The 23,855-nt window shown below is 44.9% G+C and overlaps 1 protein-coding gene across 4 annotated transcripts in view; it reads right to left on the reverse strand.

The window, feature by feature from the left end:
- Nucleotides 1-4,231: 4,231 nt before the first annotated feature.
- CILK1 (ciliogenesis associated kinase 1) overlaps nt 4,232-23,855 on the reverse strand; it is a 53,939-nt gene continuing 34,315 nt past the window's right edge. For all 4 annotated transcript variants that reach the window (XM_073336255.2, XM_073336254.2, XM_073336256.2 and 1 more), the window contains 4 exons: nt 21,758-21,909; nt 19,389-19,517; nt 10,412-10,525; nt 4,232-7,978 (listed from right to left, as the gene is read on the reverse strand). In XM_073336255.2, coding sequence (XP_073192356.1) covers nt 7,824-7,978; nt 10,412-10,525; nt 19,389-19,517; nt 21,758-21,909 — 550 coding nt within the window. In that variant the 3' untranslated portion in view covers nt 4,232-7,823. The remainder of the gene's footprint in view (nt 7,979-10,411; nt 10,526-19,388; nt 19,518-21,757; nt 21,910-23,855) is intronic.

A 23,855-nucleotide genomic window follows, 5' to 3' on the forward strand; every position in this document is an offset into this window, starting at 1 on the left:
GCTAAGTGGCTGATCTCTTGAGATTAGAAGGAACTCTTTGATTAAATTAGGTTTCAGTACCCAGTCATAAGAGAGTCTAGTATCTGGGTAGTGAGCTAAGAGCTGGAATGCCTAAGGAAATTGTTTTTTGTCTTCTTAACGGGGTGCTTGAACAATTTGTATAGTGGGGGTGCTGAGAGCCACTGAATCAAAATGTAAACACTGTACATAATCGAAACTACTTCAAACCAGGGGGCAGGGGGGTGGGTGCAGCAGAACCCTCTCCCCCAACACTCCTAGTTCCAGCACTTATGCTTGTTAACCGGTGTGGTGAGACAGATGTTCACTTTTGTGACTGGTATAATCTAATGATAGAATAATCACCAGTTTAGGGTGAGTCTGCCCTATTTCTCAGCAGTTTGTCCTGAGTTTGGCACCCTCAGCTGTGACCCACTGAGGCACAGCAACCCCCCTCCAGGAATGCAGTTCTCAGGTGGATGGAAACAGCACATCCCAAGGAGGCTGCTACAGATTTAAATAAGGAACCCCAGTTGTACATAAGATTGCCAGCTGTTACGGCAGGTGGTCCCTAGGCACATATGGCCAACAGCAGGACCATTCAGCACTGAGCAGAGCTCTATCCTGCAGTCTGTTCCCTGCTAGGTTGCTTTCTAGCTCAGGACACCAAACAGGCAGTTTCCCTTGTACAGGAGCCCACAGGGCCAGCTCCAGGCACCAGCTTTCCCAGGGTCAGTGTTATATCAGGATTTACAGAGCCAGAAGTAACAGCTGTTGGGCCTTTTCTTGAAATATGTAACAGCTGGAGATGTTCTCAGAGGTGGGGTGGGAGTCACACCCGTGATGCTCTGTGCCTTCTCTCCTCCCGTTGTCTCATAAAACAAGGATAAAACTACACTTGACACACCCCCAAAATAGTTCTTGCAGCCTCAAAGCTACAGGCGGAGCCTGATTTGCTTTTATATGGAGAAAGGTACATCTCCCGCCGCCCCCAACTGCATTTAAACACCCCCTCTCCCCGACACGGAAAGTTGCATTAATCCAACTCCTATTAAAACGAAAGGGATTTGCAACACAACCCTTTTAAATCACTGCCCCCGGGCAGCTACTTCTGCCCCGGGGGGGCAAAAGGGGCAGCGACACTAAAGCGCCGCCGCGGGCCGGTAGGCCGTTCGGGCCCGTGTACCCCCTTACTCCCGAACCAAGCCCAGCCCCCACGCAAGCCACAGGGGGTTACACCTGAAAGCAGGACTAGCCCCGCCCGGGGTGGGGGCGAGGCGGCAAAACCCCGCCTGCGGCGCGCGCCCCAACGCAGCTCCCGCCCACCGACCCCGCCCCCCTCCCGCCTCGCGACACCAGTGGGCGGGGGCAAGCGGGGAGAACCGCCAGTAGAGAGGCTGGTAATTTGCAAATGCTGCAGAGGCTTTTGGGAGAGAAATACAGTGCAAAACATTTGGGGCTCTCTTTGGGGTAGGATCGCTTTCCACCAGTCCTGGTGCCTACTACACAGTAAAGTCCACTAGCTGTAGTCAATTGGTCCCATAGCGCCCCGCTTAGGTAGTCACCCTAAGGGTAAAATCATCGAATCGATGAAGCTTTATATAGCGCACTAGCCCCATATAGCTTTGGATGTGAGGGCGATCTGGCTGCGACATCTGTCACCCCATTGATCGCCAGGGTTGATTCGGCTGATCTGGCTGGCTAGGCGGGTGTCCCCTTCCTCCCTCACCGCTCCATGTGCGTCCCTCCCGAAGCTGCGCGCTCGGTCGAAGAGGACGACCTCCCAGATAGAGGAGTACCGTTCTTCGGTCAAGGGTTTACGGTAGCTGCGCTCCCCTGCTAGAACCTCCAAACAAGCTCAAGGTCCATTTGTAGGAGAACGTAGGGTAGTCAAGCTTCCAAGACTCCAGACACATCCAAGTGAGGCGCTGCATGTGGCAGTCTGCCTTTCTTTTTCTAAAATCTGATTTTCAAATTGGAAAGCAATGCTGCTGCTGGGCCCGTGTTCAAACAAGGTTTTGCTCAGGATTGGCTTTCAGTTGTATCATGGTACTGCCGCTCTAGGTACCAAAAAAAGTTTTCTTATGGTGGTCTTACACAAATCACACAAAAAGCATGAGTAACAGAAACACAAATTTCAGACTTCAGAGTAAAAGCCGTGTTAGTCTGTATTTGCAAAAAGAAAAGGAGTACTTGTGGCACCTTAGAGACTAACCAATTTATTTGAGCATGAGCTTTCGTGAGCTACAGCTCACTTCATCAGATGCATACTGTGGAAAGTACAGAAGACTTTTTATACACACAAACCATGAAAAAATGGGTGATTATCACGACAAATTTTTTCATGGTTTGTGTGTATAAAAACGTCTTCTACACTTTCCACAGTATGCATCCGATGAAGTGAGCTGTAGCTCAGGAAACCTTATGCTCAAATAAATTGGTTAGTCTCTAAGGTGCCACAAGTCCTCCTTTTCTTTTTGCAAATTTCAGAATGGCAGCCATGTTAGTTTGTATCAGCAAAAAAGAACAAGGAGTCCTTGTGGCACCTTACAGACTAACCAATGTATTTGAGCATAAGCTTTCATCCGCTAAAACCCCCTTCATCGGATGCTTGCAGTGGAAAATACAGTAAGGAGATATATATAATATACATATACATAGACACACACACACACAACATGAAAAAATGGTTGTTGCCATACCAACTGAAACAAGAGTAATCAGTTAAGGTGGGCTATTATCAGCAGCAGAAAAAAAAACTGTTGTAGTGATAATCAGGATGGCCCATTTCCAACAGTTGACAAGAAGGTGTGAGTAACAGTGAGGGGTGGGGGGGGGGGGAAATAAGCATGGGGAAATAGTTTTACTTTGTGTAATGACCCATCCACCCCCAGTCTTTATTCAAGCCTAATTTAATGGTGTCCAGTTTGCAAATTAATTCCAATTCAGAAACAATACAGCACAGAGAAATATTGAAAGTCTGCTACATTTACCTTGTAGGTCTATAGATGGCTGTTTAAAATGTATATGAAGATAGGTGTTGTTAAAGATACATGGACAACTTTAGGTGTCATTTCCTGGCTTGAGTGTTTAATCAGGACACAGGAACATGCTGCTGCTGTATTTTTTTCCCCTCGATGGAACAGTAATAATCTCTATTAGTAAAATATTTCTAGGATGTTTTATTTCACTATACTGCAAAACAGGTTTTTGCATTATTAAAAATATTTTGCATTAGGCAATTTTAGATGTAAAAACATTAGAAACAAAAAAAAGGGGGGGGGGAACCATTCAGACAGCTCTAGGTGTCCTAAAAAATAACCAAACTTGCAGTAACAATGACCACCAGCAGCACTGAATACTCAACATTAATTGAGTGGATGAGCAACTCAAAACCAGAAAAGCCCTTTTTCCTCTCCCCCAGGAACAAGCCTTTCAACCTTTCTCACAATCTCTCTCAGCTACATGGCTTTGGCAGCATACTTAGAAGGAAATTAGATTCAGGCTATGAACCAAAAGGGTGGAAGGAGGTGGGAAACAAGTTCCAGCACCCGGTGGCTCTTCGAGTATCCCCCATCAGCAGTCTCCTTTGCTTTTATAAGGCAGATCCAATTGGAGCATCTCCATTGACCACAGCTGTGGCAGCATGTCACAGGAAGAGAGGTGATCTCCTATAGGCAGGTCTCGGGTCATTTAGAGCTTTATAAGGCATGATGAACATCTTAGAAACTCTATCTAGGCAGGCACACTGGTACCTTATACTGCCAACAGTATACCTCACTGAATAACGGTTCTGCACCAGCTTCAGTCTTAGAATAGTTTTAAGGCAAAGTCTCACGCTACATGCTCAAGGAGGCCATGGGGTGGGAGAGCAAGCTCACCCCACACACAAGTCACAGCAGTGGCTCCAGAGCCCACTTCCATACTCTGGGCATTGCTGCTGGGTGATTGGGGTTGCAGAGACACTCAGGTTTGGCTCAGCCATCAAGCTCTAACTCTCCAACACCGTTAGTGGCCTTAATGGAGAGGATCTCAGTGTTTAACTGTAAGGGACAGAAGCTGACAAAATGTCACATATTTGGATGAAGATCATAACCCGGAACTTGCAGACAAAAAGATCTTTGTTAGAAGCAAAATTCAAAAGGGATTAAATGCAAGGGTTATTATTTAAAAATATAATTAACTATCCCTAGATATTAGCATCTGAATGAAAAACAACACTTAAGTCAACATCTCTTCAAGAGTAACTTTATTCTGGGCAGCAGGCTCTTTACACAGAAGGAATTAAACAGTTTAAACATCCACCCCCAATAACACACACACTGAAAAAAAAAAACAAATAGAAAATCTTCTGGGTTTTCATTTCTTTCAATAAATATTTTTCTCCCCATCTTAGGGTAAGTACTTTCGCTAAAGCATTTTTAATGAATCTGTAAACAGTGTGGGGAGGGTTTCTGTACTAATTTCATTTTATTTCTCTGCACATAATTTAAGAAGAATCAAGATAATACAGATTAATATGTCAACCCAAGGTCTGACTCCTTCATATTAAGGTCATTATTACATATTACACATGAGTATGAGAAACTGTAAATGGTAAAATCATTCTAAAAATCAAAATCATATACTTAGCATAAAAATGCTGCAGAACCTGCTAAGAGATAGGTAATATTTTGCATGTGATATGTTTTCTTACAAATATATTGCTTTTGGTCAGGTTTTCAATGCAATGTACATTCTCTACTTTTTCCCATCTAAACAGAACAAATCAAAGAAAACATTAAATAAAAATAAAAATAAAAATGATATAGCCCAACCCTGCAGTCCCTATTCAAGCAAAAACTCTCAATGAGCTCAGTGTGAGTTTGCCTGAGTAAAGACTGCAGGATTGTGCCCACGATACACTTGCTACTGAGTGAATCTATGCATTACATCTGTTTAATTTAAAACTTGAGTAGACAATTTTTGAATGTGAGCTGTTTAGGTTTGACAAATAAAGGCCCCCACATTTGCAAAGGGGTTTGAATGCAGATCCTTATTCCTGCACCGAATAACCTTATGACCCTTCTTGTGGATCCCTTTGCAGGACTAGCTATGATTCTGAACCCCTTACTCCAGCAAATTACTTGCTTGCCTGAGTAAGGGTTGCAGGATTGGGCTCTAAATACTCTATTCTGACAATGATAGGCACTACGACCATTTATGAGAATTAGGGGCATACGGTCACAGCAGAATAGACTATTTACAAACACCTAGCTAGATATTGTATAGGTCCAAACATCTCCCTTGTTAGTGTCAGTTCATTCATTATAAATAAATTAAAACGATCTCTAAATATAAATGAAGATTTTGATTTCCAGACAGGAAACAGTCAGTTCTTATTCTATATGTTTTAAAAAATGTAAATACACAATTTTTTCCCTTTCCACTTGGCAAACACTCCTCCCACCCCACCCCACCCCTTCCCCCAGTACATGCATCTAGTGCTGCATAATTCAAAATGGCTCTGTTTTACTTCCTTGTGTGTACACCAACATCACAGCTCTGTTAGCAAGTACCTATAGGTTTGAAAATGAGTGTTTGCTAGTTAACTGGTAACAAAGCCTGGGTGGTGAGGATTAGAGAGCCATGATGCGATTCTGTGAAGATCCTATGTACATATTAATTTTTAAATAATGCATAGACCATTTTGCTCCTTCATTGCATTGTGTGGAGAGCAGCATATGCTGCCCACCTGTTGTCACAGTGCATAGAACAAAGGCACTCGCCACTATCCATCCCGCTCTCTCCTACAGCTGAGCCAGCAGCTGCTCCTCTCTCTCTACATAAGCAAATCATATTTGGTGCTCTGCTGATTTCAGAACGGGACTGGCAGAGAAATTGCCCTAGGGCATATTCTCCACCCAAAATGAAGTGGTTTTTGTAGGGAAGTCCAGCAGAAATTAGTCCACAGAATTACTTTCCAATCCAGCTTCTGCCCTTTGGAAGGGGAGGCAGTGTGCAGATAGATTGGGGAAACTCAAGAGCAATGTAGCCACTAGGCTAGCTCAGGGGAAGAGGGTCTTGGAAAGAGTGCAAAGAAAGAGGCACTCTGCACGGATACGCTGGGGTTGGGCCCAGGCCTGCCTGTGAATTATCAGGCTCCATATGAATACAAGGCCATTCCCAAGCCTTTTATCCTCGAGAGATCAGGGAGGGTTTTCTGTGTGGTGAAATACACAGATTATTTTCTTTCCTTTTTGCACATTTTTGCTAGAAAGGGGAGGTGGCCTTTTCCAGTGCACTTTGATAAGCTAAACATTTAGAATGGAGAGGGCAATCCCCACTCAGTTTTGTACCTGCCTATTTGGCTGCTTTTCTCTGTCAGTAACCCTTGTAACTTCTCTACCATGTTACTTTTTCCCCACTGCATAAGTCAAATCCTGGTCTCAATGAAATCAACTGAGATTTTTGCCATGGACATCACGGGGACCAGAATTTGATCCTAAATGCTTCCTATAACAAAATAGCCAATAAGACTATGTTTATGGAAACTGATCTATATTTAACAACATGGGAAGGTAAGCTAAATCAGCACTGTAACTGTTGATTGAAATTTACTTGTTTATAAAAACTGCATCTGATACACTAAGGGAATCAGGCTGGAAAACAAAGCCATAGAAATTACGTCAGCTGCATATATGGTTTCTTAAACTTCGCTGCTGGTGCATCACTAATACTACGTTAGTCTGCCTGTGAGCCAGCTTTGTCATATTCAATAGTGCCTCAAATATTTCTCCAGCTCCTACTTGCCCTACAAAAACATGGTCTGACTTTGCTCCGTGGAAGTCTTTAGGAATGTTATAATTGACTAATAGGAGCAGCCCCCTATGCAGCATGTTTTATTTTCACTCTGAAAGACGACAACAACAGTTAAGTCTGAAGCGGCACTTCAGGACAGATGAGCAAAATCCACAGAATACTTACTGAATGGAGACAGCATTAGAAACAGGCTGAATGTAGTCAAACTAGCAGCCTAATCCTGCTGGCCTCATTCAGGCCAAACTCCCAGTGTAGTTAGCAGGGATTTGGCTTCGGGATTACAGGATCAGCCCCAGAACTGTAAAACTGACAGGCAGCAAAAACAGCATGAAGACAAATTTACGAACACCAGCCAAAGCTAAAAACCACCCTTCAATAAGCCTGTGATTGACTTAGGGCCCAATCCACCTGCCATTGACCTCAAGGAGAGCAAGTTCAGGCCCTTAGTCTTTCATATTAAGTCAGCCCAAAGCAGGTGAAAGGCTGACAATCGCATCCAGCTCGCGCAGCATGGTGCTGAAATAAGGCTGGGTTAATCAGTTTGATTGACCGCCTTGCCTCATACGTCCCATTCAGAACATCAAACTCCACCACAAAACAATATTTGGCAAATGCCCCTTTCTCACAATTGTATCTCCTTTGCAATACTGCCTCAGTCTGCTACATTCTATTTACTTGTATAAAATATTTGGACCTGACAAAGGAAATATTAAATTTTTATCGAGTTCATTACAAAGTTTATCGTATAAAATGCCCAAAACCTCAAGCCATATATACAAAATGTATTGGTTTTAAGAAAATAATTGAACCTGATCATATAACAAAACAATTTTATACAAAAAGGTATAAGATTGAATTCAAATCAATACAAATAAAACTAAAAAAAAAAGTCTTGAAATGTCTTGCTCAAAGAAGATAAGGTTTCTTTCAAATCACAGGCTTACAAAGTCATGGCAAATGGTATAGCACTGGTCAACATTTCATGAGAAATGTGCAGTGCTTCAACAGAAAGTGCTTTCTGCAAGTCATCGGTGAGCTCCGTACTTTGAAGACCAGTCAGTGCGTCCATGGATTGGCTGAATTGGCGGTGGACGCGGCATTAATGCTGGTGTGCTTTTTGAAGGTGTATTAAATGATGGCCGCCCAATATGAGGTCTGACAGACTTCAGAGAAGCGATATCTACAAATGAGAAGAAGAAAAGCCATTAGATAAAGTTTCAGTGACTGTATGACAGGGTGCTGGGCTGAACCCCGGAGCCTGCCCTCTGTCTCTCCAGCCCCAATCCAGTTAAATTGGAGCTGGCTAGAGAAATGTATGCCTCATTGGCAAAGGGGAAAACAGTTTCCAGCCTAATTAGCCGTGGCTATATACAGGCCCCAGAGGGCGGGGAGATAGAGAGTGGAAGGACAGGGGTAACTCTTCCCTCCTGGCTGCAGAAACTGAGACGCTCTTAAGGCTGAAACCTGTAAGCTGTATGTGGTGAGAAGGTGGTGGGATAGCACTCTGTAAATAAACTGCACTGGTGAGCTAGAAGGTCTCTGAGTGGTTTTTGGAACACAGCAGAGGCAGGAACAAAGGAGGCCCTGCTAAACCCTGTTACAGACTGGTTCAGCTGGAGGAATTGCTCCTTAAAAAAAGCCACTGTATACTTTCTCTGTTAGATGCTGCAAATGTAGAGCCAAGTTGTATTTAAAGAAATAAAATAAAAAGATCAGGATACGTGAAATAATAATATGATGAGCCATATGCCAAGATCCCTCCTCAGACCAGATTCTCTACTGTGCCCAGTATCTGCTGGATGCAGCAAGAGATGGGGTGCAAAAGAACCAATTTGCAGCTTGCTGATTTTGGGGCCAGTTCTGTGCTTGGCCCCAGCATACTTTAAAGCAGCCTCAAGGCTGCACTAAAATATCCTCACTAGATAGGACCACAAAGGGCTACGTGCTAGCAGAGAATATCTGGAGCATAATAGCCCTTTGACTGGGGGCTGCAAGTGGGGGGTGGCACAGAAGTGGACTACTCGGGCTTTGTACCAGCAGTAGAATCCCCCCCAATGAGGGAATCCCAGGCTGAGGAGATGTGGTTATTCTCCAGCCCCTTTGAGTTGCCAAAAGGGGTACAGAAGGGATGGAGCAGAGTGTGAATCTGTGCCCCAGTGTTTACTCTGTTCTTACTCAAGCTGCAAATAAACTCTGTTTTTTTATAATGAATAGACAATTTAGTGTGGGGTTTTTGAGACTTGTGCTCCTAAATCACTAAGGTGCTTCTGAAAATCCCACTCTGATGAGGTGTTTACCCCATGCTGGCAGAGAAAGGGTTAGGAGCAGCCAATCTGGGCCTAGCAGTCCCACATTAAAAAAGCTGCAGAGCGTGTCAGCCTCTGCCTGGAGCTCAAGGAGTGAAGTCTGTCTCTCTAACAGGCTGAGAGACCTGCGGCACCTTGGACAGAGCAACTGCTGGGAGGGACTGAGGGAGCAAGAGGAGCTCCTGGCTGGCTACTGAAACTGGGTAGTTGCAGGCCCTGATGGACGGTGAAGAAGATGCTAGGGCTATGGAGAAGTGCCCCGGGGAGATACAGTGGTGAGTGATGTGCACGGTGACACCCACCTTTGGTGGTAATAGCAGCTGTGCATTCTGGGATGGCTGTGTTGCGGAGTACAGGCTATACTTTTGTTTAATTGGTAAAACTGATGTTTTAGAACAGTTTAAAGAAGTCAGAATAGACTTAATCCTGCAACCCTTGTAACATGAGTAAGAGTTGCAAGATCAGGACCTATAGCTCTAATGACTCACTTCTTTACAATAAAGTCAAATATAAAAACTGAAGATTAATGCTGCAGACACTGTGTTGTCTAATATGCTGGTTAGCATATATCATAATATGCACTATCCTCACCATATATTAGTATACATTAAGCACAAATATTGTAACCGTGATACAGCCTAAACTGGCCTATTCCACAATCTTGTTCACCTATGCTAAGTATCCCATAACATTAGCTTGCATTAGCTGAAGTAAACTTTGGCTTAAGTAGATAGGAAAACTGTCAGTATCAGGACATATAATTGTTTCCTCACAGCCACAGAAAGGGAGTTACCCTCACAAACCTATTTATCCTGGTACAGACCTAGGAGGGGTCTTCACACTTCTTAGTACCTGGAAGGCATGCACCCAGAACAAAGATAAGGATGCATCCTGACCTGGAATGTGTGGGTTCAGAATAAAAGATAAAGGGGTACATCATGGTACCAGAAACAAGGTAAAAAAAGCTGATTAATTGACTCTAGTTTCAGGTGATATACGTAGTACCTTTTTATTGGCAAACAATCAGGGTCTAAGAAGATGGCTTTTGGAATGTAATTTTGAGGAGCACACCTTCTGTGCAAGGTGAATGTAACACTGCTGCACAGGACTGCTCCTTGGAGACTGGTATCGTACAGAACCTCTCTCCTGTATCATATTAATAAACCTGACTGACATTGGTTATTTGGTCTCTTGAGTATATTTCATAATGAAATAAAGTGTGGTCAAGCACTTTTGACTAGACAGTTTATCAACAGACAGCATTATTGCCCAAACAAGCAAACAACCAAACTCAGAGTTATACTTACTAGAAGATGGATCTGCAACTGGTGCTAACTGAACCCTCTGCCCAGCAGAGCCTATTTCCTTCTTCAGAAATGAAGAGACATAACCACCCGTCAACCTGCTCAATCCTGAGTGCCCTGAAAGAATTTGTAAGTGATCAGAAACACGAAGTCAGTGTACAATGAAACACATACACACACACACCCTACTTTCCTGTAGCTCTTGTGAAGGTATTTCAAAAATGGTGTACTGGTGGGGCACACTGAAGACTGGACAAAATATTTACCTGGTGTAAGTCAGTCAATGGAGCTACGCTGATTCACACCAGCTGCGGATCTGGCCTGTTACGTACTTATCTGGAAGGCTGGCACCCTCACACTGCATGAAACACTAAGGCCTGGTCTGCACTTGGACGTGAGGTTGAGACAACTACGGCTGAGTGCTGCAGCTATACCGATCTAACTGCCGGCATAGACACAGCTAGCTACCACTGCTTGGGGAGGTGGCGTTCCTATAGCAATAGAAAACCCTCCTCCTCTGTCACTGTAGGAAGTGTCTACACTATGGCACTAGTACAGTACAGCACTATAGTTATGCTGCCGTAGTGTAGACATGGCCTCCCAGAGAAGAGAGACCCAGCTGAGGGGGCCCAATTCCTGCAGTCTTTCCTTTAGAGCTGAGCTTAAATGCGCTGAGCATCTACATTAGGGGCCTTCTATTACCTTGCAAGATTAGGCCCTTTGCTGCCCGGCAAAATTCTCATAGAAATCAGTGAGTTACACCAAATTAAGGGGAGCAGAAGCGTGTCCCAAAACAGAGTTGGGCAACAGATTTTTTTGGTTTGCTGTTTAAGAATAAAAACGATGTATGTTTCAACCTGAAATGGGTTTGATCATTTTTCAGCAAATCAAAGTTAAAAAAAAAAAAAAAATCTGTGTGTGAAATGTTACGGTAATATAATCACCAACTTTTTCAGGCATTCAGACACAAGCAGGCGGAGGATTTGTTGCAGTGACAGCTCCTGGATAAGCTTTGGCCTAGGGCACTCACCTCAGATGTGGGGCACCCGGCTTCAATTTCTCCTTCTGCTCGATGTGGAGAAAAAAAGATTTGAACCTGGTTCTCTCGCATTGCGGGAGAGTGCCCTTGCCAGTGGGCCATGGGATATTTTAGTGTGGTCCCTTTTCAGCCTCTCCTCTTGAAACTATTCCACTTTTTATAAATAGTAATTGGAGCAGGAACTTGAATGGTAGTGAGTGCCCTGTCTATCAAAGTGCAGAGTCATTCTCATTCTCTTTCCCTGGCCCACAGACTATCATTTAGAGTGGTAATTCACAGTAATTGTTTACATTTAAAAAAATATTAAGAACTCCCTCATTATTTACTACAAATAAAGTAACAGGGATTGAAAGGGAAAAAATAAAACCATGAAGAATTATTTTTAAGATTTTTTTTTTTAAAAAGGGACACTGGATTTATTGCTTATTACAACAATCTATAACCCACTAACAGCTTCCCCACCTGCTTCTTTCACCTCTATGACTGGAAGGGTGTTAACAGGCCACTTCTCCTTGAATAGTCCCTTGAAATATGTGCCAGCTACTTATGCTAACAATCTCTTCCAGTTTGTATTTAGCAGCCATACTCTGAGGGCTTGTCTACACTTACCGCGCTGCAGCTGTGCCACTCTAGCACTTAGAATAAGCTACTTAGAGGGGTGGGAGGTTGGTATAATGTTTGGTGGTGCCCAGAATGCGTCCAAGTCCGGCCCTCCGTACTTGCCTTGTAAGCAGATATATATTTTTTAAAATAATGTAAAAATGGACTGGAAACAGTAAGCGTTTAACAGTTTCCCTATATTGCACAATATCACTATCGTAAGAAAAACGTATTTAACTAAGCCTATCAACTTTAATAATACTCTTTTGAATACAGAAACAACCAAGCACTCTTGGATCAATAACCCTCAAAAGCAAATACTTTCTAAAATTAAAACAAAATGTAGCCCCTTCTTTTGTGATATTCTTCAGGAGGTAGCAAACACTTTTCGTCATCATTTGGTTCTTGAAATGAAGTCATCCAGGAGACTTGCAACATCCAGTTCAGAGGTAGAATTCTTATGACTGTGTAGAAATGCCAAGTGATTTAGACATTCTTGGCTCACTGCGTTCGCAAATAATTTTTCAGTCTGCGCAGGCAACTGAATGATCACTCAGCGGTGCAGGTTGGAGTTGGAATTGTGTAGAATAATTTCAGGAGAATTGTAACTTCTGACAACATGTCAATCAAGCCTTCGTTTTGTTTCAGAAATTGCTTCACTTCGCTCACCGAATTAAGCTGGCAATTTCTCAATCTGCAAATATCACTTAACATTTCTAAATGAAGAGACAGCCTCTCCGTTTTAATGTTACTATGGAAAGCTTCACTTATTGGGACAACGTCCTGGTTTTAGCCATTTGCTGCATCACTTATATGCTCATCCAATTTTACTGCGAATGTAAAGCTTTCTGCTGAAAACCTCTCTTCAATGGCAACTTTGCAAGCATCAATGAGAACCTCTCCCGTTGGCATAGGTGGCATCTTCAGAAAGTGCTATAGTGCAGTCAGTGTAGACAAACCCTAACTGTTTCCCAGACTGAAGAAGAGCTCTGTGTAAGCTTGTCTCTCGCCACAAAAGATATTACCTCACCCACCTCTCTCTAACCACAAACTTAAAATCATGCTTCCCTCTGGATTTTTCTTTTTAGCTACAATTGAACAATAGCATCTAATGTACTGAAAGAAGATTAATGAGAAAATGTGTTTGATTACTTTATGTATTTGACATCACTTTGTATAGTCAGTTTAATCCATTCTTCTATACAGTCAGCTCTCCCCATTTGTGTGATTTGTTTATACAGAAAGAAAAGGAGTACTTGTGGCACCTTAGAGACTAACCAATTTATTTGAGCATAAGCTCACAAAAGCTTATGCTCAAATAAATTGGTTAGTCTCGAAGGTGCCACAAGTACTCCTTTTCTTTTTGCGAATACAGACTAACACGGCTGTTACTCTGAAACTTGTTTATACAGGTGAGTCACATCATAACGCATTTAACTTACGCAAATTCAACTATACGTGCTCGGTAAAAAAAAAGAAAAACAAGATACCTGTAAATAGTGCAGGCGATTCCGCCCACCATTCCACTCAATGAGCATATGCCCTGGAGTGAGTGTGAGATGGGAGACATGAATCTGCTGTTCCCTCAGTCGGTCTCAGTTCCCGCGTGACGCTCATAGTGTGAGCATCTCGCCGTGCTGAGTGTGATTCTAGTGTTTAAAGATACTGTATGTATTTTTCGTACAACATGGCCCCTAAACGCAAGCCAACTACTTCGTCTGGTGCTCAACCGAAGAAACAGCGATCTGTTCCAATGCTGGAGGAAAAACTGGCTGTGTTGGACTTATTGAGAGACGGTAAGTCAGTCTCCAACGTGGAGCGTAAATATGGCCTCAATGAATCTAGCATCCATGCCCGCAAGATTCGAAAGAGAGAAATTCGTCAAGCCGTAGCATCAAGTGCTTCAATAACTGCTAAGGTGATGAACCAGGTGCCTGATAAGACTTTAGTGAAGACTGAAAAGGGATTAAACTTATGGCTGGAAGACATGAACCGTAAACATGTGCCTATTGATGGCAACACGTTGCAAGAAAAGGCTCTTAGCCTCTATGCGCTGTTCAAACCTTCTGCCGTAGGGGGACAGCCTTCTGATGAGAAAGAATTCAAAGCCAGCTAAGGTTGGCTTAACAGTTTTAGGAACTGCTTCAACCTCAAAAACATGAAGACTGTGTACTCATTATATACTGTATATTACTATATACATATTACTGTACAGGGTTGTATACACAAAACCATGTACAGTATACTGTACAGTAGACTTTATGGGCGATTTAAGGGATTTTCAAGGGTAATTTTGACTATACAGAATTTTTGCCTTACGCGCTGACTTTAGAATCTAACTCCCACGTAAGATGCGACTCCACTGTATGGCAACAGGGAGAGGGAAAAAAATTGGAAATAAGAAAATGATGATTTCACAAAAACTGGCAAGGGAACTCAGGGATTGGTGTAGTATGTGAAAAGATCTTAAACTGATTAGATTTCGAGCTGTCAGTCAAGCTAAACATTGGATAGATCAACTTGCCTTTGGTAGCCTAAGATCCAAAAAGTGGTTTGGAGTAACTGGGAGGCCATTACAAAAATTCTCACCCTGCCCCATTCGCAATTCTCTTAGCCCTGGTCTACACTAGGAGTTGAGATTGAATTTAGCAACATTAAATCGATTTAACCCTGCATCCGTCCACACAATGAAGCCCTTTTTTTCGACTTAAAGGGCTCTTAAAATCGATTTCCTTACTCCACCCCCGACAAGGGGATTAGCGCTGAAATTGGCCTTGCCAGGTCAAATTTGGGGTACTGTGGACAGTATTGGCCTCCGGGAGCTATCCCAGAGTGCTCCATTGTGACCGCTCTGGACAGCACTCAGATGCACTGGCCAGGTAGACAGGAAAAGGCCTGCGAACTTTTGAATTTCAATTTCCTGTTTGGCCAGCGTGGCAAGCTGCAGGTGACCATGCAGAGCTCATCAGCAGAGGTGACCATGATGGAGTCCCAGAATCGCAAAAGAGCTCCAGCATGGACTGAACAGGAGGTACGGGATCTGATTGCTGTATGGGGAGAGGAATCCGTGCTATCAGAACTCCGTTCCAGTTTTCGAAATGCCAAAACATTTGTCAAAATCTCCCAGGGCATGAAGGACAGAGGCCATAACAGGGACCCGAAGCAGTGCCACGTGAAACTTAATGAGCTGAGGCAGGCCTACCAGAAAACCAAAAAGGCAAACGGCCACTCCGGGTCAGAGCCTCAAACATACTGCTTCTATGATGAGCTGCATGCCATTTTAGGGGGTTCAGCCACCACTACCCCAGCCATGTTGTTTGACTCCTTCAATGGACATGGGGGCAACACAGAAGCAGGTTTTGGGGACGAGGAAGATGATGATGATGATGAGGTTGTAGATAGCTCACAGCAAGCAAGCGGAGAAACTGGTTTTCCTGACAGCCAGGAACTGTTTCTCACCCTGGACCTGGAGCTAGTACCCCTCGAATCCACCCAAGGCTGCCTCCTGGACCCGCCAGGTGGAGAAGGGACCTCTGGTGAGTGTACCTTTTAAAATAGTATACATGGTTTAAAAGCAAGCATGCTTAATGATTAAGTTGCCCGGGCATTCGCGGCTCTCCTGGATGTACTCCAAAAGCCTTTGCAAAAGATTTCTGGGGAAGGCAGCCTTATTCCGTCCACCATGGTAGGACACTTTACCACTCTGGGCCAATAGTACGCACTTGGGAATCATTGTAGAACAAAGTATTGCAGTGTATGTTTGCTGGCGTTCAAACTACATCTGTTCTTTATCTCTCTGTGTTATCCTCCGGAGAGTGATATCATTCATGGTCACCTGGTTGAAATAGGGTGCTTTTCTTAAGGGGACATTCAGAGGTGCCGTTTCCTGCTGGGCTGTTTGCCTGTGGCTGAACAGAAATGTTCCCCGCTCTTAGCCACGGGGATCAGGGAGGGGCTAGCCATGCGGTGGAGGGGAGGGGGCGGAGGCAAAATGCGACCTTGGAACGAAAGCACATGTGCTATGTATGTAATGTTAACAGCAAGGTTTACCGTGAAAGAGTGTAGCCATTGTTCTAGAAAATGTGTCTTTTTAAATACCACTGTCCCTTTTTTCCCCCTCCACCAACTGCATATGTTTCAAGGATCACAGGATCTTCTCCTTCCCAGAGGCTAGTGAAGATTAGAAGGAGAAAAAAAATGCACTCGCGATGAAATGTTCTCTGAGCTCATGCTGTCCTCCCACACTGGCAGAGCACAGATGAATGCGTGGAGGCAGACAATGTCAGAGTGCAGGAAAGCACAAAATGACCGGGAGGAGAGGTGGCGGGCTGAAGAGAGTAAGTGGCAGGCTGAAGGGAGGGCTGAAGCTGAAAGGTGGTGGCAGTGTGATGAGAGGAGACAGGATTCAATGCTGAGGCTGCTGGAGGATCAAACTAATATGCTCCAGTGTATGGATGAGCTGCAGGAAAGGCAGCTGGAGCACAGACCGCCGCTACAGCCCCGCTGTAACCAACCACCCTCCTCCCCAAGTTCCATAGCCTCCTCACCCAGACGCCCAAGAATGCAGTGTGGGGGCCTCCGGCCACCCAGCCACTCCACCCCAGAGGATTGCCCAAGCAACAGAAGGCTGGCATTCAATAAGTTTTAAACTTTTAAAGTGCTGTGTGGCCTTGTCCTTCCCTCCTCCACCACCCCTCCTGGTGCTTCATTCCTCCACCACCCCTCCTGGGCTACCTGGGTAGCTATCCCCCTATTTGTGTGATGAATGAATAAAGAATGCATGAATGTGAAGCAACAATGACTTTATTCCCTCTGCAAGCGGTGATTGAAGGGAGGAGGGGAGGTTGGTTAGCTTACAGGGAAGTAGAGTGAACCAAGGGGCGGAGGGTTTCATCAAGGAGAAACAAATAGAACTGTCACACCATAGCCTGGTCAGCCATGAAACTGGTTTTCAAAGTTTCTCTGATGCGCAGCGCGCCCTCCTGTGCTCTTCTAACCGCCAGTGCCTGGCTGCGCGTAACCAGCAGCCAGGCGATTTGCCTCAACCTCCCACCCCACCATAAACGTCTCCCCCTTACTCTCACAGAGATTGTGGAGCGCACAGCAAGCAGTAATCACAGCAGGAATATTGGTTTAGCTGAGGTCTAACCGAGTCAGTAAACTGCGCCAGCGCACCTTTAAACGTCCAAATGCACATTCTACCACCATTCTGCACTTGCTCAGCCTGTAGTTGAACAGCTCCCGACTACTGTCCAGGCTGCCTGTGTTTGGCTTCATGAGCCCTGGCATTAAGAGGTAGGCTGGGTCCCCAAGGATAACTATAGGCATTTCAACATCCCCAATGGTTATTTTCTGGTCTGGGAATAAAGTCCCTTCCTGCAGCTTTTGAAACAGACCAGAGTTCCTGAAGATGCGAGCGTCATGTACCTTTTCCGGCCATCCCATGTTGATGTTGGTGAAACGTCCCTTGTGATCCACCAGTGCTTGCAGCACTATTGAAAAGTACCCCTTGCAGTTTATGTACTCGCTGGCTTGGTGCTCCGGTGCCAAAATAGGGATATGGGTTCCGTCTATGGCCCCACCACAGTTAGGGAATCCCATTGCAGCAAAGCCATCCACTATGACCTGCACATTTCCCAGGGTCACTACCCTTGATATCAGCAGATCTTTGATTGCTTTGGCTACTTGCATCACAGCAGCCCCCACAGTAGATTTGCCCACTCCAAATTGATTCCCGACTGATCGGTAGCTGTCTGGCATTGCAAGCTTCCACAGGGCTATTGCCACTCGCTTCTCAACTGCTCTTTTCTTGGTATTCATGCACTTCAGGGCAGGGGAAAGCAAGTCACAAAGTTCCATGAAAGTGCCCTTACGCATGCAAAAGTTTCGCAGCCACTGGGAATCGTCCCAGACATACAACACTATGCGGTCCCACCACTCTGTGCTTGTTTCCTGGGCCCAGAGTCGGCGTTCCACCGGATGAACCTGCCCCATTAGCACCATGATGCCCACATTGCCAGGGCCCGTGCTTTGAGAGAAGTCTGTGTCCATGTCCTCATCACTCTTGTCACCGCGCTGACGTCGCCTACTCGCCCAGTTTCGCTTTGCCAGGTTCTGGTGCTGCATATACTGCTGGATAATGCACGTGGTGTTTAATGTGCTCCTAATTGCCAAAGTGATCTGAGCGGGCTCCATGCTTGCCGTGGTATAGCTTCTGCACAGAAAAAAGGCGCAGAACAATTGTCTGCCATTGCTCTGACGGAAGGAGGGGCGACTGACGACATGGCTTACAGGGTTGGATTACAGGGAATTAAAATCAACAAAGGGGGTGACTTTAAATCAAGAAGAAACAAAAACAACCGTCACACAGAATGGCCCCCTCAAGGATTGAACTCAAAACCCTGGGTTTAGCAGGCCAATGCTCAACCCACTAAGCTATCCCTGCCTCTAGTATTTCAGGCACGATTGAATCTCCATTAAAGTTTTCAAGGTGCCCCTGACAGACCTCACCAAAACGATTGTTGGCCGTTGATTTCACGGAGGGAGGGAGTGGGGAGCAAATGAATACAAAACAAATCTGGTCTATTTCTTGTTTTGATCCACTCCATCTATCTTTTAGATCTTTGGCTGGCAGCAGATGGCGCAGGAGGACGGCAAGCCATCCTCATCTCCTGCCTGCTCACCATAAGATGGTACAATAGGACTGCCTGCAGAACTAAAAGAATGACGTGGTCAAGTCACTCCTAATTTAGTCCCAGCGCCCATGTCTGCCCAGGCGCTCCTGACCGACCTTACCAAGGCGGCCAGGAGCACCTCGGACACAATGACAATGGCACCGTCTGCTGCCACAAGGCAATGGGTTGCTGCTGCTGTGTAGCAATGCAGTACCGCGTCTGCCAGCACCCAGGAGACATACGGTGACAGTGAGCTGAGCGGGCTCCATGCTTACCCTGGTATGGCGTCTGCACAGGTAACTCAGGAAAAAAGGCGCGAAACAATTGTCTGCTGTTGCTTTCACAGAGGGAGAGAGGGCCTGATGACATGTACACAGAACCACCCACGACAATGGGTTTTGCCCCATCAGGCATTGGGATCTCAACCCAGAATTCCAATGGGCGGCAGAGACTGCGGGAAAGCTACCCACAGTGCAACACTCCTGAAGTCGACACTAGCCCCGGTACTGTGGAAGCACTCTGCCGAGTTAATGCACTTAGAGCATTTTGTGTGGGGGGACACACAATTGACTATATAAAAACGATTTTTAAAAAACCGACTTCTATAAATTCAACCTAATTTCGTAGTGTAGACATACCCTTAGAATGTCTGAACACCGCTTCTTACCTGAATTCGTTCCATTAACCCCTCCTCCCACACCTGAAGCTTTTCCAGGCAAACTAGAAGTGGGCCATGGCTTAGACATAATAGAATCCTTGCTTGAACTGGAGACTATGCTATTCCTTGTGCTTATCCCTGTTGGGGAAAGAAAGAGATAATTAACCATTAAGAAATCCTTGTCATACACAATTATTATGCAGCTTTGCCCTTGTATCTAAATGGAGCAGGTGTTTGCCCCAGTGACCTTAGCCAAAAATCTCTCCATATTCTACTATTCAGCATCTACTATACGTGGGATACTTCCTATCCTCTCACACCAGTTGCTTATCACTGGTGTTACATGGGCCCTGTTCCTGCAAAGATAACCACATGTTTAGGCCCTCGCTACTGTACTGAGTCCCACTGAAGTCAGTGAGAGTCCATTTCAGAATAAGGATCCAGATATTTACATACTTGTCCTAATCATACAAGGGGATCTAGAGTGCTTTGGTATCCTGGTGGGTGAACAATGCTACATAAATGTAAATTATTCTTATTAAATACAGCATTTTATGCTAATATCTGGTTACCATTTTAAGCACTCAAATTAGGAAAGGCAATTTAAGGTTTTCACAATACCCTATTCTACTTTGCTATCTGTGTAGTTTACACTGAAGTCAGTGAGAGTTGTGCGCCCCTTTAGGGTCTTTGGGACAGGGTCTGTTTGTGTATATATAATTTTATGTGGGGTGCCTAATGCACATTTGGGCACGATACAATAAATTCTACGCAATAAAAGGTTAGGGCTGATTGTGTTAAGATCTACATTTGGCATCATAACTAGTACTCCCAAAAATTCCATTAAAACACTGAGAGTTCAAAATTGTAACCTTTATCTTACAATTACACGCACATTTGTATTTAAGGGAAGAAAAAAATAATTAAGACCCAGTCTGCTACCATCAAAATTAGAGCTGCACAAAGTTTCAGCTTTTTTTTTTTTTTTTTTTTTAAAAGAACACCGAAACAATTCACAAATTTGGCAAATAGTTTCAACCACAAAACCAAAGTTTTCTGAAACGTAGAAGTGATTTGTTTAGAATAAAAATGGAAATGACATTCCATGTCAAAAATAAAGTCCTACCAATTCAACATTCAAAACATTCCATTTCGACCCAAACAAGTTTTGTTGAGAAAAAACTGAATCAGTTGTGGTTTGAAACAAACTGAATTTTTTTCGTTTGGCCTCCAAACTGAAAAATCAATTACTCAGCTCAAAGCCTAATACAGTAGCTTTGCCCCCAACATTCTCGTGGAGTCCCACTGACTACCGGGTACGCTGATCTTGCTACTTGTTGCACTGTGTTCTGCCAGAGATGCATAGCTGAAATCTTATAACTGTGGAATTCCACAGTGAAACTCAGTCAAAATAAATTCAGTAAAAACAGGGCATCATGAGCTGCTTATTTTCCTGCTGGATGCTTACAAACACACGCGTGAAGGGCCTAGAACCAGTGCTTAATTTGTACCAGGTCCTGCCAGGGCTGAGCCCTGGCATCTCTAGGCTTGGGAGTTCATAGCCTCAGCACCTCTGGGCTTGCTGCATCAGTTATGAATGTAACCAAAGTGCTTGAGCCCCAGCATCTCTTTCATTACAAAGTAAGCACTGTCTGGAACCTTGTGACACGAACGGACAAGAAAGGGCCCAGTCTTATAGTGACGCAAATAAGGACATCTCATTCCCAGTGAAGGCTATGCCTCAAGAGAATTGTGTGTGTGTGTATGCACCACACACTTGGATTCTGCCCCATTGCTGGTGCCAGCATACTGAGGATGAGCAGACTCACAGGCAGGTGACTCCTCTGCATAAGAGTAGGGTTTGATTCCACATATTGGGCTGCTTTAATACACTGCAGGGTGCACTTAGTTCCTCCCCTGGGCAGCAGGAAAGTTAATGCCAACCTGCTATCACCTAGCATTTACTGCTGCTAGTACTAGTATTATATATTCGCAAGGCATCTTGGGGGTATGCTCCTCCTCCCATGCAGAAGAACATAAGGCAGAGCCTGGCACATCAGCTGGGCACATTTCCTAGCATACTCTTGTGTGCTAAAGAGCTATTTTGCATGACTTCTTATGCTGCATGGGAGAGCTGCTCCTGGCACCTTATCCCTTTCTAGCATACCAGTGGGCAGGATTTACCTCCGTTTCTGCCATGCTAGAACCTGCTCTCTTTGTTGTAAGCCTCTTTCCATTACCAAGGTATCCCCTTCCCACCCCAGTGTTCTCTGTTTTCTTTAAAGCAATAGCCCTTCCTCTGAGTCAAAGATAAGGCCCAAAGTATCCATTACCATTTCCCACACCATTGAAAGGTCAAGAAAATATTTCCTACTAACCAGGTAAATACCTAGAATGTTTCAAGTAATGCTGCTTGGCTGCAGAAACTCGCAAGGTGGGTGTGTCCTGCCGTGGAAAGGACGCATGGGAAGGGGCGCTGTTGCCAGAACCTAGATTGTCTGAGAGCTTCAGATCCAAAATGCTTTCAAACCTGTACCAAGAGAAATCACCATGCTTAGCCCCAAGCTCAAAGCTTACACTTCATCCACACGGAGTGTTCCTTTCACCTCAGCTCCACAAATTATTTGTTCAAAATGGGCTTGGTGCTGTACAGATAAAGGAAGACATTGCATAACATCAGCAAAGTGCCTAAGGGTATGTTTATGCTGCATTGTAAACAGGAGTCTGAGAGACCCAGGCTTGTGGACTCAGTGTTCCGAAGCCTGCACTTCAGTGTTCACGCTGCTTTGTAAACCTGGGCTTACACTAGCTGGACCTGGGGCTCACAGACATACTTACAAGTCTGTACTGCATTATGCAGACTTTCGGTCTGTGGCCTGAGATGCATCCGCACTGCAGAATGACAAGGCTTGGACGCAAGTCCTAGGGGTCTCAGATTGATCCTCCCCTTCCCCACAAGCAGAGTCCTAGGACCCAGGTCCTGAGTACTTGTTGATTCATGTCAGAATGATGTGTGCGCACGTACGTATGTATGGAAGGGGGCTTGGGCTCAAACATGAGTCAGAGCCCAGGCTTAGTGTACAGTGCAGACATACCTGTAATCAGTATAATTACGTCACTCAGGGGTGTGAAAAAGCCATACCCCTGAGCGAGTTAACTCCCCATGAAGACAGCGCTGTTGATAGAAGAAGCTCTTCTGTTAGTTTAGGACAGTGGTCCCCAAACTTTTTACTTCGTGCCCCCTTACCCCTGTCCGCGCCCCTGTCCCTGGAGCTGGGCTACAGCTCTGGGAAGTGGAGGATGCAGACAAGGTAAGGGGGCTGGGGCCACAGATGGGGGCAGGGGCTGGGCTGGGAGCAGAGCCTTGGCCAGCAGGCGCAGGGCCAGTGGTTAGGGGCTGGTGTCAGGAGTGGAGCTCGGTGACGCTCCCCCACCCGCCCCCTGTGGGGGCTGGCCCAGGCCTCAGCCATGCCCCCCTGAATATTCCTCTGCATTCCTGTCGGGGGGCATACCCCACAGTTTGAGGGCCTCTGGCATAGGAGTATCTTCACTTAAATGCTACAGCTGCATTGGTGCAGCTGTGCCAACGCAGTGCTTTAAATGTAGACGTGCCTTTAGAGAGCTTAAGTTTTTGCCATTGACCCTGACCCAAGGAAACTGGAAGCCTGATTCAGACATACACAATACCGCTCATAATATGTTACACACTAAGATGGATCAAACATGAAGTGGTAAAGATACATTTTGAGAGATTGGCATTGAAAGACTTATAGATTCATAGATACTAAGGTCAGAAGGGACCATTATGATCATCTAGTCCGACCTCCTGCACAATGCAGGCCACAGAATCTCACCCACCCACTCCTGCGAAAAACCTCTCACCTATGTCTGAGCTACTGAAGTCCTCAAATCATTATTTAAAGACTTCAAGGAGCGGGGAATCCTCCAGCAAGTGACCCGTGCCCCATGCTACAGAGGAAGGCGAAAAACCTCCAGGGCCTCTTCCAATCTGCCCTGGAGGAAAATTCCTTCCCGACCCCAAATATGGCGATCAGCTAAACCCTGAGCATATGGGCAAGATTCATCAGCCAGACACCCAGGAAAGAATTTTCTGTAGTAATTCAGACCCCACCCCATCTAATATCCCATCACAGGCCATTAGGCCTATTTACCATAAATATTTAATTACCAAAATCATGTTATCCCATCATACATCTCCTCCATAAACTTATCGAGTTTAATCTTAAAGCCAGATAGATCTTTTGCCCCCACTGCTTCCTTTGGAAGGTTATTCCAAAACTTCACTCCTCTGATGGTTAGAAACCTTCGTCTAATTTCTAGTCTAAATTTCCTGGTGGCCAGTTTATATCCATTTGTTCTTGTGTCCACATTGGTACTGAGCTTAAATAATTCCTCTCCCTCTCCGGTATTTATCCCTCTGATATATTTATAGAGAGCAATCATATCTCCCCTCAA

This window comes from Lepidochelys kempii, chromosome 3 (genome assembly GCF_965140285.1).
Source record: "Lepidochelys kempii isolate rLepKem1 chromosome 3, rLepKem1.hap1, whole genome shotgun sequence".
NCBI classification, from domain to species: domain Eukaryota; kingdom Metazoa; phylum Chordata; order Testudines; family Cheloniidae; genus Lepidochelys; species Lepidochelys kempii.